The sequence below is a fragment of the Melanostigma gelatinosum genome (genome assembly GCF_949748355.1).
Source record: "Melanostigma gelatinosum genome assembly, chromosome: 15".
Lineage (NCBI taxonomy): Eukaryota > Metazoa > Chordata > Actinopteri > Perciformes > Zoarcidae > Melanostigma > Melanostigma gelatinosum.
This window is the reverse complement of record NC_136648.1, coordinates 6,155,902-6,168,584: the sequence shown is the minus strand read 5'-3', so window position 1 is coordinate 6,168,584 and position 12,683 is coordinate 6,155,902. Positions and strand designations below refer to the sequence as shown.

At 41.0% G+C, this 12,683-nt stretch overlaps 1 protein-coding gene across 1 annotated transcript; it reads right to left on the bottom strand.

Annotated features, from left to right (window-relative positions):
• Positions 1–59: 59 nt before the first annotated feature.
• tmie (transmembrane inner ear) lies at positions 60–8,370 on the bottom strand (the record flags this gene model as incomplete). The annotated part of the gene is made up of 4 exons (XM_079284761.1): positions 8,252–8,370; positions 5,713–5,830; positions 4,964–5,113; positions 60–331 (listed from the first exon to the last, which is right to left on the bottom strand). Exons 1-4 carry the CDS (start codon positions 8,360–8,362, stop codon positions 60–62), a joined length of 651 nt encoding a protein of 216 aa, XP_079140887.1. The 5' UTR covers positions 8,363–8,370.
• Between the last annotated feature and the right edge of the window lie 4,313 nt (positions 8,371–12,683).

Sequence of the window (12,683 nt, the reverse complement as noted above, 5' to 3'; positions counted from 1 at the left end):
AAATGCTGGAAGTGAAAAATATGAATGAATGTTCGATGTTTGTCCGTGGAAGGCAGAGTTCACTTTTGAGCTTTCTTGGCTCCCCCTTTAGCCCCTGCTTTGTTTCCTTTATCTCCTTTGTTTCCTTTGTCCCCCTTCTCTCCAGATGTCTTCCCTTTCCCTTCACCAGCTCCTTTTTCACCCTTCTTTGTTGGCGCGTCCTTTTCATCTCCTTTCCCTTGTTTGGCACCCTTGCCCTCTTTCTTGCCCTCCTTGGTCTTCTTCTCTGCTTTATCAGCATCCAGTTTACCAGAGACTGTTGCCACCTCTTCTTTCGCTTCTACCTTTGCAGCTGCAGGAAAACAAGAAATAAAAAATGTTTTAAAATAAAAGGCAGAGGCTTCATGGCAGCACCAGGTATCATCAAGGTCCTCATGTGCTCATTGGAAGAGAGAATTTAATTCAGAAGAATGCCGGGCTAAGTAGGTTGCATGTAACGATAAAGGCACGTCTGCCTCTATCCGTACTAATAAGCAAGTCTTTTCATGTTTTTAATGGGATTGTTTGATGTTCTTTCTGGGTGAGACTTGGAGATCAAAAGGATGCACCCAGCTAACAAAGTTAGTGAGGATGTGACAAGATTGAGATTAGAAAGGTACATTTAAGAAAAACTAAATTAATATTAACAATAGACTCCTCTGGACTTAAAGAAGTAGTTTGACATTAAGTTGTTTTCTTATTGAGAGTAAGATGAGAAGAGAGTTATTACTTTCATGTCAGTATGGTGTATATATGAAGCTATACCTCTAGCAGACGAGAGCTGAGCCTAAATACTTTGAATGGGAAAACAGCAATTCCTCAAAAGCGTATTCACATGTTACATCCTTTTTGATTATTTGGTAGAAAAGTGTCAAGATGACGATTCACAGTATCAAGGGAATTATAGCGCAGCACATAACTTCCATAACTTCCTGTAAAACTGCAATTTGTGGTTTTTACACTTTGTTTTTTTGTTCTTTTTAAATGAACGAGCCACAACATGTTAGTGAACTTTTCAGATGCTGGTTGGTAGATTGTGTTACCTTCGGTCAGAGCAAGGCTAGCTTCCAGTCCTGTTTCCAGTCTTTGTGCTAAGCTAAGCTAAGCAAACTGGCTGCTGTCTGTAGTTACACATTTAACAGACATATGAGAATAACATTGATTTTTTTTGTTTTGTTACATCAAACTTTTAGAAAGAAAGCAATCAAGCGTATTCCCAAAAGATCAAACTCTTGCCTAAAATCCTCCAATGATCCCAAAACCTGTCATATAATGCTTATAGAACGATATCTGTGAGCTAAAGATAATGTTGAAACAGGTTGCCTGCATGTGGAGATACATGTTCAAAAGCTGTTCAACCTGCAGCTTCTTCTTTTTATTTATCTAAATATGTCTCCTTTCATTTGTTTTTTTGTTTGTCTTTGATTTTTTTTGTTTTTTTTATGAATAATAAGTTGTCTTTCAGAGTAAAAACAAAGGTTTCCAATTAGTTTTGCTGAAAAGTAAAACCTCAAAGCATTTTCAATGCATTTTTCCTTTAAAACCATTTTTGCACATGAAAGATGCACCCTCAAAATAAATCAGACTCTAAAATAGCCGACCCCCTAATGTAACTGCCTCTGGCAAGAGTAAACACATTACTTGTGATATAGATCAACAAGAAACATTGGTGTGATTTTACACTTCCGCAACTACTGTTAAAACTCTGAAAATAAAATGCAGGACAGACCCAATTGGGGCCAAAGGAGCTTTGTTGTTTCTTTTCCAGCAGCAAAGCAAACATTTTCCCGATGCTCTCTATTACAGAGACACTGGAAACACAAACGCAGGCCAAGAAACCAAATGACAAACATCACATATCAAAAGTTGCCGGAGGGGGTCAGAGTGAACCTGAAATAATTCTGGCCCTGTGTTTCACTGGGTCGACTTAAAATACTCAACCAACCATCAGAATGTTTGCGAATAGATTTCTTTGTGTCTTGTGCTTCCATACTCGTGCATTTCTCTTCTACTCATCAGCTCCTTTATGTTGCGTCTTTTTCTTCTTGTTTGTTTCTTTATCCGCTAAATGAAGAGCTGGGATTAAATTAAATTAAAAAACCCAGACATGTTCCACATTGTTCCAATTTTGGAGTGCTGGTGGACTCCTGTTGTTTCCACACTGTGCATGGTAGTGGAGAAATGAAAGGATGACATAATTGCCATAATTGCCCTCTACAAAAGGATTCTGCCTTCACTCCTCCACTAAATGTCAAAAATTGTGTTTGAGTTGTTAACAACAACTGCAGCTGTATGGTGACACTGACAACTTCGTTCGTATCAGTAATGTGGAAGCAGCAGGTCTTGATGGCACATTAGGAGGGATTGATCCACAGCTCTGTCTTTTCAGACTTTGTATTTGATGAAATGTTTGTGTGAGTGATTGTGAGGGAGATGAAGGCAGAGAGATGAAAGGTAGAGACTAAGCCTGTGTTTCTTCCTTCTCTTTCTTTGCAGTGTGTAATTTGCAGCAGATATTGGCTTTGAAACTGCAAAGATTTCCCCTTTTTGTTTTTCGTCCCAGATGCTTTCAACAGCTCGATAATAATGGGCCGGAGAAACTCTCATTGGGGAATCGGAGAGATTCTGCAAAAACAGATTTTACAAGATGCTGCAATGTGAAAAATGTATTCCTGCACACATCACAAAGACACAAGTTGGCATTTCTTGATCCTCATTTGTAACATGAAATTTACCTGCTAAGTTATATTTTGTGATGTTCCAACTCATTGCTTTGAATCCCCAAGTGTTTCCTTTTTCTTTGCATAATCAAGGCCTCATTAAAACAAATAAAAACAAAATTGCAACGGTTTCTATTAGGAATGTCATTTTATGTTCAAAATTTGTTACGACATTCATTGTCACCGCTTCTCTGTATGTGGTCATTTGGTTTGTCGGATATTATTGCATATTTAATTTCAGTGTCACCTAAGCATGACATAATCACTGGGGAAAGCATACATTTGCATATTGGCTTTACATTTATATTGCATCTTTACACTATTCATAGTTCATATGAGAGCAACTGATGAATGTGTTAATCCTCACTCTTCATTATGGCTGCAGTCAGTGCACCTCCCCTTGAGCGCCTCTCCCAGAGCAGTTGATTAGTCATATGTTAATGAAAGGGGGTTAACATATTAGATCAACTCTCTAGACTAAACTGGAGATTGAAGGGATACGGATGCTCTCACGGTAGCTCTAACAAGACCGATGTCAGTTCCTATTTGTCACATTTCACAGCTAAAATCGATTAGATACACACATAAGGCAACACACCAAAGTCCTGAGGGATAGCAAGAGAGAGAGAGAGAGCAAGAGAGAGAGACCAGAACATTTAATTACAGATGAGATCAGTGTTCTTGACATCAATAATCATATTAAATCTACACTAACGGGAGATTGTGTGAATGATTTGCTAACCTTAGGAGAGCAAGCAGGCAGGTAGAAACTGACCATAACAGATCACGAACAGCATGCTGCATGCGTTACAATTTGCCCTGCTTGCAGTATGAGCATTTTTCTCTGTCTCATTATTTCTCATAATTGTTATCAAAGTCATATGCTCTTGACGTTTTCATGCAAATATGCACGAAGCAAATAATTATATCATATTTAAAACATCTTAAGAAAGCAGAGCATCTCAAAAATTACAAAAGTGTAAACTACAAAAGGCCAGCTGCACAAAAGTAATTAAATATGCAAAAGCATCACAAGCTGTTTTTGAAGCCACATTAACAGTCTTATGTTCTACTGTACATAGTTACTGCTGCACCACAAAACAACCCTTGAACAGTTCAAATTGTACGAATAAACTTCACAGGTGATGTGGTGAGCAGTTCATGAGAGATGCTTTCATATTTGCTGGAATTTCTCTTGCGATAGAAATAAGGAAGACCAGATAGATATGGCTGTTGCATGAAGAGGAGCTTAAGGGTGGCCAACAGTGTGCACACTGTGTGTTCTAAAGTCACTTAGCCAGGTGGAGAGTCTCAAAGAAGATGAGAGCAGGAGAAAAGGAGGGGAAGAAATCAGCCTGTCTCTGGCAAGGTGAGGGAGCTGGGTTGCTCCTCGCTGACCCTAACTGCTGAGGGCTGGCTGTTCGCACTTTGAGTTTGGACCTGCTCAGAGACTGTCTCTACTGCAGAAGCACTTGGGGTGGCTGGAAGAAAAATAGTGAGGAAGAGAAGAGAAGAGAAGAGGAAATTAACTACGACAGAGCATAACACAGAGCAGAAGAATTGAACCAAGTGCAGCAAGTTTTGTGAGGTGAAAAGAGCAGACAGTAAAAAATGAAGACGTTAAACTGCCCTAGGAAAGACGTTATGTAAAAGACAGCTGTCCTCGTAACCAGGGCTGACTGACCCCCTGGTGGACCGGGCACTTTCCCATTGGGCCGACACAACTGTCTTTTTTTTTTTTCTCTGACTGGCCCATAAAACAGGTAGATCGGCCTATTGTTTGCGACACTGGGCTAGAGATGATGATAGAGAAACGTGCCTGTCTGTCCCCACATGCGCCATGAATATGTGTTCTCACTCAGCTGAGCGGTTGAGTCCTGCCGAGTAGAGAGTGAAGACTCGTCTTCAGTGTTTGACAGATATAAAATATCTCTAGCGTGTGCTTCTGTGTAAAGCAATCACAGATTGGTCTCAGGAGGTATATTATATTCTATGTGGCTTCCCATTTTCAAACATTTATCTCACATTTTCTCATTTGGAGCTACCAGCATTTGAAGTTGCTGTGTGCGGCGGGTATTAAAAAAACAACAGTGTAACAAGAGTAAACAAGCAAACATTTCCAACAAACAGCTTGTGTATCTCAACTTCTATAATATTATACCTCAACGTAACATTCCTAAATGAATATAGTCATATTAATAAATACATTAGAGAGAGGTACTTACATCCTGGGATCTCAGTCAGCTCGTTCAGAGGTGGCACTGTCTCTAATGTGTTGGCGTATTGTTTGGCGGCCAGTCTTTGCGCGTGCCGTGCCTCTATTTCCTTTTTGGTTCTCGGGATTCGACATTTGAATATACAACATAGGGTGATGACTGAAGAAGAGGGAAGGGGGGGAGGGACACAGTTGGCTTATTTGAATAGCACATGTAATAGCAACATGGTATAGTCCTACACTATTAGGATGGGTTTAATCATCACTTACCCAAATTATATAGCCTATACAGTATAACTTACGTTTTCACTTATCAGTCAAGTTGTATACAGACATTCATGGTTCCAAGATAATGAGGTCAAATTTGAATTTGTCCAATTTGAGACCAGCTAATTCTTCTCATCAAGCCTGCTAACAGGATAGTGAACATGCTAAACATCAGCATGCTAGCATGGTCAGCCTCATGAATTCGTAACAAAGCAGAAAGTGTGTCAGATACACAATTTGTACTGAGTAAGAGTTTCTCTTCCCTCGTTTTACAGTTGCTGTTTCTATGATTCACTTCTGGAAACACAGAAGTGATCTCCGCCTTTCCTTAATGTTAGCGTCATTATTGCTAATCACACATGTGCTGGATAATCAAACGGTGGACGCATAACTGCATGCATCGACATCTTTGGCCTGCAGTTATTTCTTAGGGTTGAAAGTCTATTTGAAGAACGCTTTGTTGTGGTGTCAACAAAGAGATTTCATACTGACCAATTGCTAAAACAAACAGCGAAAAGATGGCGATGACCTGCCATAACCGCAGCCCCCAGAAAACAACAGACTCTGAGGTGATGGGGTCCGGCTTCTTTGGGGGATCTGTGGGCAAAAGCTGTGGGGGGGGGGAGAGACAACATTGATTGTTTCAGTACCTGCACATCACAAACAGACCATCCTTCACAAACAGGTTTTACACCAAAGAGCAAATCTCATGGAGTAAATAAGATCTCGGAGTAACTCAAGCTTCACATCTTCTGCATCATCCTCAGGCAATGTAATGTGTAAGATTTTTTCAGTCACTTCTCTATCTTTCTGACTTTAAGAAAAAATGTATTGATGATGAACTCTGTTTGAATCTAATATACTTATCAGAGTCATGTAAAACAATTTATGTATAAAAGAAGCATTTGAAGTCGTCTAAAGGGCAATACTTCCCTTATTACTTGTGTCACAGAGCCAATACGTTCTTCTTCTTTTAGTTCAATTCCATGAAACTTTATCATCTCACTTTATTGGTATGGTTGACGTATTCATTTAATTTACTATCTATCTAATTATTTCGATGTATGATATTGAATTGAACTGACACACTTCCTTACAGAAAAACAAGTGGTTGTTTTTTTTCCAAGGCATTGGCAAAATGCGAATAAAAAACAAAAGCTGCAGGTGAAAAGGTCTTTAGCATTTCTTCCACCAAGAAAACAACATCAACATAACCTGTGTATTTTTGTGTGGCTCTCTCCACCTGAATCTCCCCTTACTCGACACAAACAAGTGCATAGGTCTATAAATAAGTCTCCGTGCAGACGGAGTAGACTGATTCCCAAACTTTTCCTGCATTTTCCATCCATCAGATAGAGGGATTTCTCCCCTTCTACTCTATATTGATTGCTTGATTGGATAATACATGGTGGTTTTGGAAACTCTATACTTTCGTCCATAAACCAACAAGTGATGGATCAGAAAATGGACCCTTATTACATTTGCTGCCTTCATTGATAACACCATTACGTGCTGTAATTGAACAATCTTTGAAGAATAAGCTGATGTAAACACTGAGATGTAAGTGAATCATTTTAGCTTTGGTAGAAATGAACTAAAATACTTTTACGATTTTCAGATGGATAGAAGATTATTTAGATGCATGCACCGTGAAGTATTTTAGTGTCACTCAGGACAACATGTCTTTGAGTTCATGCGAAAGTCAAAAAGAATCAGCAGATGTTACGATACGCTTCGAATTTGCGCCTTTTCCAACATCTCCGTGCGCTTTCTCTGTTGTGCCATGTGAGACTCTCAGCACCAGGGCAAACAGACCTGCTGTTCAGCTGTTTGTCAGACCCGATATGCTTCAGCACAAGCTGTCTTCAGGGCCTCTATACTGTTTGTCTGCTGAGGAGGACACGAGGGGGGCTGAGAACTTGAACAAAGAAGCTGCGAGGAAAAATAGTCTGAGTGAGTTTACACTCGTGTTTGTGCAACTCCCACGGAAGGATTAGCAATGATGGGGATATTTAGCACTGCTCTTAAAGAATTATTTTGCTTCAAGAGCGATTATATAATGCTAAGTCCTTTCCTCTGGGGCAATTTCATGGGGCTTCATTCATTAGTGGCTATAAGCCTCAAGTTGTCTTTTGGCGGTACAAACAACAAGAAATCTGAAGATTACTGACCTCAAGTTACCTCATGTTAATCAGCATGTACCCAAATGTATGACATATTTCCGTTTGTTGCTTGGTTGGTTTGATATTCAACGGCATAGTTGAATATTCTTCCTCAAGTAAGTTTCTGATTTTCTAAGAAGATCCTTAAGGGACTAATCAAGCAAGATTAGTACAATGCAATAGAGGATTAACATCTAAAAATAGGAAAATTAACATTGGGATGCAGGTTTAGTTATGCCACATGTATTAGCAACGGACCAATTACAATTACATTGACTCACCAAAGGATATAATATATACAAAGGATATAGGCAAATGTACACCATGTCTGGTATTTACATTACACGTCTTGTTTCTATTTCTTTCTGTAATATACAACCAGAACTACTGATTATTTTTAATATAATAAAGGAATGTTTTGTCCTTTCAATGATGTTCTACACAGTGTACTGTGAAGAAAGTAAGTTGCCTATTTTTCAGGAGCAGAATTATTTTAATCGAAAAGACATCAGCTGTTTTTTTGTATGCTGATATAGTCGTCGTATACTCTGCAATGTGACCCCCTTCTCTTCAGCCCAAGAGCACAACAACAACGTGGCGTACCAGGACGTCATCATCCTCCTGTTTGCTTCGGTATAAACACATGTGGCTCAGCTATTCATGTAAGACATAATGTATCAGGTCGACACATAATGTTCTCTCACTCCTCATTAAGTAACGCAAGAAACAACTCTGGCGACCAAACAACAAGTATGAATCACATAAAGCTACCTTTTAACCGGCAGAACACCTGCACCCGTCACAGAGACACCCTCAGGATATTCATGAGGGGAACCTGTGGAGGACATGGTGGTGTGTCGGGCTCTTACCTCGGGATCCGGGACCTGGGAGGACACGGAGGACAAGCACTGAGACAGCAGCACCGCTCCCCAGCCCTGCAGCAGGAGCTGAGGTGGACATACAGGCTGATCCCCAACCATTCTCTCCCACTCTTTCTCCCTGCAGCCACCCTGCCCCCTATCTCCCTCTTCCTCTGCCTCTTCCTCTCTCCTTCTTCCTCTCTGTCTGCCTGCCTGCCCGCGCTGCCGCCGTATAGAGGACAGGACCACAATGGCCCTGGGTGATTAATGGTGACTATGGTGCTGTCGGCTTCCTCTCATATTCAGTTGTCTGCTGCTCTGCTCTACTATCTCTTTCCTTTCTCCCACAACACTGTAGAACCCACCAAAGACACACCGGCAGTCACCACTGCAGGCAGCCCAAACACTGCTCCAGTGCAGGGAGCCAACCCTGCAGTTAGGGTGCATTAATTAATCAATAGACCTGGTGTAGTTTACAGCCAGCTCATCCTGCTGGGGACAGGCAGTTAACGCAGTGTGGGGGGATGGGCAGTACAGTTAGCCGTGAGGTTGGCCTGCGCAGGACTGTGAAGCAAATGGCTGTGAGCGTCATCAACTTTATTGCTTCAGAATCTGGAGTGTGAAAATGCTCACAGCCTCGTCACTTCGGTGTGGCAGAATGTGAAGAGCCAAAGGCTGTGGAATCATCAGTGTTTCTAATATGTGAGGAAAGAGCAAAAACGTTCAGAGTCAAACTGCTTTGGTTGCAGTCGTTTGAATTTAGCTCAGAAATCAAATTATTTGTTGTTTTTTGGTGTGCAAGGTATACGAGGCTGCTCTCACTTCAGCTCAGGCAGGTAACATTGGAAAAACCGGTAAAAGCAAGTCCGATTTAAAAAAAAAAGAAGATTAAACCAAAAAACCAAGCCCAGCGTTATTTCGCAATGAAAGTAGCTAGCAGCACTAGCAGAGGTTGCTAAATCCAGCGAAAAAGTTGGCAAGTAGGCAAAACTGACAGCCCTTCCCTTCAGGGCTCCCTACAAAGCCACTCCCCTAAAATCATCATTGTGAAGGTAACAACAAACAGCCATTGTTAGTACTCCAAGCTGTCCAGCTAGCAGCATTGGACTATGCTTGATTTTGAAAAAGAAAGGTCTGAAATGTCTCTCAGTCAATAAATATGGATTTGGGCATCATTATGCAACCTCATCCCATCTCGTGAATGTCCAATTTCCACACCTACTGCTATAATAGCCAAACATTATACTGGCTTTATGAGGTTACATAAAGGTTTCAGGTAAATTGACTGCAAACACACAGGCTGAAGCAGCCTGCAGAGTGATGCTTTTCACATTGATTCAATCATGGTCACGTCTCAGGGCAGGTATAAAAGCAGCATTTAGTTCCATTTTGCCCAATCTTTTCTTGATTTTCTCTCCGTTAAAAGACACTACGAATGGCCCAGTAATCACCATAGAAACTGGGGCACAATGACTTACATGTATTGGTCACGGAGCACACACTTCCAAAAGAGTAGCATACTTGAATCTGACTTCCCTGATGATGATTTATATCGGGTTTTTGGTGGTAATGAGAACCCTTGTCCTCAGCCCTATGGTCGTAAATACTGCAGCTCCCAGTGATTGACTTTTGTCAGAGGTGTTGGACGCAATCACGACACAAGTACTACATCAATCAAGTCCAAATCATGGAATACAAAAGAGCCTGCTGTGTTGTTCACCCATATGCTCGCTCAAAGCTTCGGGTTTTGCTTTATTGTCATTAAATCTCCTTGCGAAAAGTTCTGCTCCCATCTATACCCTGGCCTTACCCTGGGAAAATGTATAGTGGCTAAGAGACTGACAATTAAGAAAAAAATAATAATAGATGAAACAATGAAGAAGATTACTCCTTTGAACAAAACATTCAGAAAAAACACTGCAAACATATACAAAAACTTAATTAAATTTATTTTGTACACCCCAAAATCACAAATTTACCTCAGAAGGCTTTACAAGCTGTAAACATATTTTACAGAATAACATAACAGAGTTACAACACATTCAATGCATATCACAGAAAGTATTCATATGAGAGTAGCAAGCAGAATAATAATGGAAAAATGACTTCTACGAATAACAGCAGAAGTGGATATAGGAGAATAACAATGATAACAAAAGCAGTAATGGTATCAGCAACAGCAAGCAATGTGACGACTAATAATAATGATAGTAGCAGTGTGTCAGCAGGGTCACAGCAGGAGGCAGGACCAGGACCAGGGTCCAGATAAAACCACGATCAATGGAAACCTGCCAGGCAAAAAAGCACAAAGACTCCGGGGAAGAAGCAAAGTTATGTTCATTAATAGGACATGGATTCATACAGGAGGAGAGAGAGAAGAGAGAGGGGCTCAGTGTATCCAAGGAAGTCCCCCGGCAGTCTAGGCCTATAGCAGCTTATCCAGGGGCTGGTCCAAGGCAAACCTGAGCCAGCGCTAAGTACAAGCATTATCAAAACGGAACGTTTTAAGCATACGCGACTGAAACGGGAGGCTGGTTCCACAGAAGAGGAGCTTGATAACTGAAGGCTCTGGCTCCCATCCTACTTTGTAAGACTCTAGGAACCACAAGTAACCCTGAGTTTAGGGAGCGCTGCTCTCTAGTAGGGTAAAATGGTACTATAAGCTCCTTAAGATATGATGGTCCCTGACCAATTAAGGCTTTGCAGGTGATATAGTGACAAATTCCAGCAACTAGCCACGCGGCTGTGTGCGGGAGAAGATCGTGTTCTTTACTCGCTTCAATAAAGAGAGTCCAGGCTCTTTCACTTTTGGGTGAGGTTCCCATTTTATTAGAATTGACCTTTACAGATGATACGATATGACGTACCTCATCTTCCTGGTCTCCCTCTGGTGTGTCTTGCGTGTGGTGAAAACCGTGTGATCTCCCAGTCACCCATGCATCATTAGCTGTCTGTTGCACCTGTGCCCCATGTACCAATCACCTGCCACACTAATCCACAACCCGAGGTAGGCCCAATACAAACGGATACAATACACAGACATAAGTCATGGCTCCTGCAGGTGAGGAGAAGGATTTTAAATTAATGTCTGGTATCAGTGGGTAGAAGACAATGAAGGTGGTAGAGCTTAGGGCCTGGACATGCGCGGTGTATTCAGCAGAATTGCAGACGATCTTCAGTGTCAGGAATCTGTTATATAAGAAAAAGAGCCAGAAACAGCTCACAGCGTGTTCAGGATGCAGCAGCTGACAGAAATAAACAAACCATTATGTACATTTCTAAATTGAGTGGGACTGTGTTATAATAATGCAACTCATTTAGGATCGTCTGGAAAGCGTCAAAGCATCTTGAAATACCTGAGCATCTTGTTATCTCCGACTAGGCTCAGCCTGAGCAAATGATGTGCTCCTGTGCTCTGCGCTCTACGGAGTGAACTTTTCTGTTTGGGTCTGATAATATATGGTTGCATATCACTTTAATTAGCGCTCTATGTGAGCCTGTGCAGACAAAATGAGCACCCATTAAGTATGAATCACCGCATGAGGTTGTTGTGTCAAGACAAAGCTTCACGCATTGATATTCATAAAGTACGAGCAGACATTTCTCTGTCAGCCTCCTGGGGCTTTGAGGTGGCTCAGGTGGGATGTCATTCCCTTTCGTCTCTCCCAATTATTTCTGTCTCTCTGTCCTGTGAACTATCAAAGTAAGGTCAAACAAAACAAAACAAAAAAACCAGCAGCCTGTGACCAGGGGTGCTCATGCACACGTCTCCAGGACGAAGGAGATTCCACTGGCAGTGGTCATATTTGTGAGCAAAATGTGAAAGCCATTGCACTTACGGTTGCTGAGACATAAAGGATATCCAACACCGGTGATGATGGACACATATGACAAAACAAATGATTCAAACACCCAGCTCTGGAATAGTTTTGCTACAAATAAATACTGTTCGACAAAATGTACACAATGTATGTCTGTTGTCTTTGACAGAGATGTTGAATTAAAACAAAGCTGCCTTTTATTCATTTATTTTTGCCACAAATGTCATCAGATGTGAGACGGAGGATTTCCTGAAGAAACTGATTGTTTTCGATTTTCCGGAAAGCAATTCAATTCTAGAGTCAAGAGTCACAGCTCGGTTACTACAGCGATGCTCTTTGAACTGTTGTCGAACAAAGTCTCTCAGTAGAAAAAACACAGCTAGAATATTCAAGTAACGTCACCACCATAATACATTCTTGTATTTTTTGTCTAATATCTGATTCAAATCGACAATACAGTCTCTACAAGAACAATGCGACTGTATCATTATTGTATTTATTTACTCTTTCGTTCATCACTTTCAGAAGCAGGACGATTGCGTTCTGTTGGTTTATCCAGGAGGTCATCATAATGGCATTTGAAGTGTACTGTATTAAATCGATATAGCACAGCATTGCTT